Source organism: Oreochromis niloticus, unplaced genomic scaffold (assembly GCF_001858045.2).
Source record: "Oreochromis niloticus isolate F11D_XX unplaced genomic scaffold, O_niloticus_UMD_NMBU tig00002217_pilon, whole genome shotgun sequence".
Lineage (NCBI taxonomy): Eukaryota > Metazoa > Chordata > Actinopteri > Cichliformes > Cichlidae > Oreochromis > Oreochromis niloticus.
In genome coordinates this window covers 57,784-61,627 of record NW_020327597.1, presented here as the reverse complement: position 1 = coordinate 61,627, position 3,844 = coordinate 57,784, and the positions used below count along the sequence as shown (strand labels likewise).

General features: G+C 37.2%; 1 protein-coding gene across 3 annotated transcripts; it reads left to right on the top strand.

Annotated features, from left to right (window-relative positions):
* Positions 1 to 546: 546 nt before the first annotated feature.
* LOC102080188 (uncharacterized) lies at positions 547 to 3,585 on the top strand. Of its 3 annotated transcripts, XM_025904517.1 has the most exons (6): positions 703 to 720; positions 1,346 to 1,434; positions 1,517 to 1,976; positions 2,467 to 2,535; positions 2,712 to 2,858; positions 3,273 to 3,585. In XM_025904517.1, the coding sequence occupies exons 3-6, from the start codon at positions 1,518 to 1,520 to the stop codon at positions 3,486 to 3,488; spliced, it is 891 nt and encodes a 296-aa protein (XP_025760302.1). In that variant the 5' UTR covers positions 703 to 720; positions 1,346 to 1,434; position 1,517; the 3' UTR covers positions 3,489 to 3,585. The 3 variants fall into 3 exon arrangements, with proteins under 3 accessions (XP_013123367.1, XP_025760302.1, XP_025760303.1); XM_013267913.3 differs by lacking the exon at positions 1,346 to 1,434 and having other exon boundaries at positions 547 to 720; XM_025904518.1 differs by lacking the exon at positions 703 to 720 and having other exon boundaries at positions 1,353 to 1,399.
* The last annotated feature ends 259 nt before the right edge of the window (positions 3,586 to 3,844 follow it).

Sequence of the window (3,844 nt, the reverse complement as noted above, 5' to 3'; positions counted from 1 at the left end):
GAAACAGCAGGCTTTGGTGAACAGTCATGGAAATTTTCAGGTCTCTGTTGAAATCCATCAAAAAGATATGACGAGATATGCTGAAAACAGGTGAAGAAGCAGAAAATTTTTGCTGAAAAGTGGTGAAAAACACCATTGCCCTGAGCAGGATTTGAACCTGGCCCTCCTGGTCTCAAGACAGCCACTCATCTCACTGAGCCAAACTCACTCTGACAAATAGTAGGTGGAGAGACTGACAATTTTGGTGAAATGAGCAGAAGCTGCTTAGAATTGTGCTGATAAGAGGTGAAAAGGCTGAAAATTCAGCAAAAAAGAGGTGAATCAGCAGAATTTCTGCTGAAAAGAGGTAAAGAAGCAGAACTTTGTGCTGAAAAGAGGTGAAGAAACTGAAATTTGTGCTTAAAAGTGCTGAAAAAGCTGAAGTTGATACTAGAGAAGTTGCTGAAATCATAAAAACATTGCACAATTGTAATAAATTAAATTTTTCCATAGATATATTTAACTGGCACACTTAAAATGTTTTCTAAAATTTTGCTTTCCAGTTTTATTCACTCTTTTTCTCACTCTCCGTCACCTCACCAGACTTACCTTGTTTCCTCATTTATTTTCTCACCACTGATTGCCTTTGCAGTCTGTGCCTTCATTGAACACACCTGGCACACATTATACAAGGACTGCACTTATTTCCAGCTCATTCTTTGCAGCCCCTTTGCAGTTGAGGTGAGTTTGATTTGGTCTCCTGAGTTTTAACCTTTATGCTGAAGTTAGTGACTTACAATCTAACCAGTTTTCTTTTTGACAGTTTAGCAGATCATCTGTGTTTTCATTAAGTTAAGCTGTCAGTAATAAGAATGAAATAAACCCACATATACTTGTTTTCTGAAGTGTTTTGTAAAATATTTTCCAAAGGCAGTATTTGCTGTCAAAAAATAAGTTGCACAAAGAAAAGTGATGTTTTCTGTGGTTTTTGAAGAGGGAGTTGGACAGATTTTCATGTGTTGTAATATTTTTATGCATTTGATGATGCCTGATAAGGGTGAAGTTTTTTAAAATATCCTTCTCAATATAAAGATGGTAATTTCAGGGAAATACTGTAATTATTTGCATGCTCTAGTTTGTGAGTAGGAACTTCAGAAATACACTTTGGGTGTAAGACAGGGGTAGGCAATTCCAGGCCTTATGGGACGGTGTCCTGCAGGTTTTAGATGTGTCCTTGTGTCCATCACAGCTGATATCAATGGCTAAATTACCTCCTCAACATGTCTTCAAGTTCACCAGAGGCTTGGTAATAAACTAATCATTTGATTGAGGTGTGTTGACCCAGGGTCATATCTAAAATCTGCAGAGCACTGGCCCTTGAGGCCTGGAGTAGCCCACACCTGGTGTAAGACGTGAAGAGGTTTGTCTATATCAATATACAGAGACTACATGAAGGTAAAATGTTTCACTTCTGATAGAAGTGTATCTAGCAGAAATGTATAAATCAGTTAATGTAATGTTATTTTCTTTCTTTCAGAATGGCGTTGATGCAACTAATTAGTAACCGTCCAGAGACACCGTACTTCCGGCCACCACCCTTGCATGTCTGTGTGTTAAAAATCTGTGAACAGCCAAGGGTGATTAGTTGGGATGTAAAGGAGGGAGTGGCAAAACCTGTCAGTAAAAAGTTTAATAAGGTGGCAGCCATTTCTGATGGCGAGACAGTAGTTAAGGTGACTTTGTATGAGGCGTTTGTGTCAAAAGTGCAGCAGGGGTTTTCGTACATTATGAAAGGGCATGAGCTAAGAGGGACAGCTCCCCCTTATGCTATTCATATTAGTGCTTCGACACAATTCTTCAAGTCGTCTGCCCTTTCTGTGGCACAAGAGCTTTTTTCCAAAGCAGAGGAGCTTTTGCATCCCCCGGCTCCTTTGATCAACCTTAAAATGAGCTCCACAAATGTGGGGCTCATAACAGTAGAGGGGGAGGTTGTGGAGGTAAGTATTTGCGCTGTGATTCAAACTATTTCTGGTCTTTATACAGTCCATCTCCACAATGCTAACCTATATTTGTATTGGTGAGATTAGAATTAAAAGTTAGTACTGTATTCTGTAGTTGCTCACAACAATTGAATGATTAGTTTATATACTTTGGTATATAAGTTTACCGAGAAAGGTTTATTGAGTTTAATGTGTCTAATAAGAAACAGTTGCCATAGAAGTCCAAAATGTTGCTGAATTGGGCATAATCTATGGCAAATATAATTGCCATACTTGAAATGAGCAAATTGGGCATTGATGTTGGTGTTGCTGAAGCATGGGTTGAAAAAAAAATTATGAAATGTATCAGGAATTTTGTACAAGGTGTTTATAGAACTTTCATTAAAAACAACAATAAGAGAACATAAACAGAGTATTGAAGGAAGAAAGACCTGTACACCAGATTTATACATTCACTGTAACTGACATATTTTAATGGACTTTTCAGTGTTTGTCCACCAGGAAAGTGCTGTCAGGGAAACAAGGAGTTCCCATCAAACATTTGCAGCTAAAACAGGTAATGGTGCTGAAGTGAACTGAAGTGTCCTACTAAAAGTAGGAAAAGTAATGTCATATTTGAGATTGGTGGTAGCGGTATTTATTATGTTGCGTTGTGGGCTTGAATTTGGTAGTGAGTGGCTTTTTGTATTAGTTATGAACAAATGGTGTGTTCTATAATCTTTATGATTTCAGGATGGTTATACCATGAGAGTGTGTTTGTGGAGGGAGGCGGCCATTCATGAGCTTCACGTGGGAGACCACATAAAGGTGTCACATGTTAAGGTGAAGCAGTCAGCTTTTGGATTAGAGCTGCACACGACGGTATTTACAAAGATTGAGGTATGAAGAAGCCATATGTTTGTACCAAGATGTAATAGCAATGTGATGTTTACGATATGTTTAGTTATAGGTTTTGAAATGTAAATATTATCTTACAGTAGGTGAAAATATGACTGTGCATATAATTCTATAATGTTGCAGATCTGTCTGTATAGCTATATATATTTGATATCTAGATATTTAGAAGTAGATCGATAGATTAAGATGATGTAATGCGTTATGAGTAAACTGAGAATTTGGGGTGAAATGCTATATATGGGAAATATGGTTTAAGATGTCTGTCTGTGTGTCTGTCTGTCTGTGTGTCTGTCTGTGTGTATATTTATCTATCTGTGTGTATATCTATGTATATGTGTTATATTTTGGATGAAAGAAGGTAAAAGTTAAAATGGTTGGTGGTTTGTGTATTGACAGACAACTGAAGAGGAACGTGCCCAAGTAAATGTCATCGGCGTTACCACTACCAATAATTCCAACCAGCTAGAGGTACTCTTTGAGGGTGGAGAGAGCCTGTATATTGAAGCAGAGATGTGGCAGCCATTTGACAAAGACCTGGAAAAGGCCATGGTCTGTGTCAACATAAAAGTGAAAGGCAGGCATATTTCAGAGATGGAAAAAAACTCAGCGTGAATAGTTTGTGTTTGTGGTATGGAAAATGTTCATGATGTAAAAAGTTAAAGGTTTCAAATGTTATTGTTCATATGGAAAAAAAAGTTTAAATAAAGAGTTGGAAAAGTATAAAACGGTGTTGTTAATGAAATTGCAACTAAAAAGCATTGTTATTAGTTGTACTCCAGGCTGTTGGCAACAGCTCTCCATCTGAATTGTCAATATGGCTTCTTATTGTTAGGGTTTTTAGCAATAGAGGAAAATGTTTTTAAAAAGAAAATACCATGAAAGTTTAGTATTCTATTTTGTAAGTATTAAATGGCCAGTTTCATCAAAAAATGTGGTCTTGTATATTTAAAGAAGGGGGAAAAAATGTG

What these genes read in the sequence shown, in the direction of transcription:
- LOC102080188 (XM_013267913.3), top strand. Translation starts at nt 1,518, where the DNA reads ATGGCGTTGATGCAACTAATTAGTAACCGTCCAGAGACACCGTACTTC. An exon ending in TAGAGGGGGAGGTTGTGGAG is followed by an intron (nt 1,977 to 2,466) that starts GTAAGTATTTGC and finishes TGGACTTTTCAG; the next exon opens with TGTTTGTCCACCAGGAAAGT. An exon ending in AACATTTGCAGCTAAAACAG is followed by an intron (nt 2,536 to 2,711) that starts GTAATGGTGCTG and finishes TTATGATTTCAG; the next exon opens with GATGGTTATACCATGAGAGT.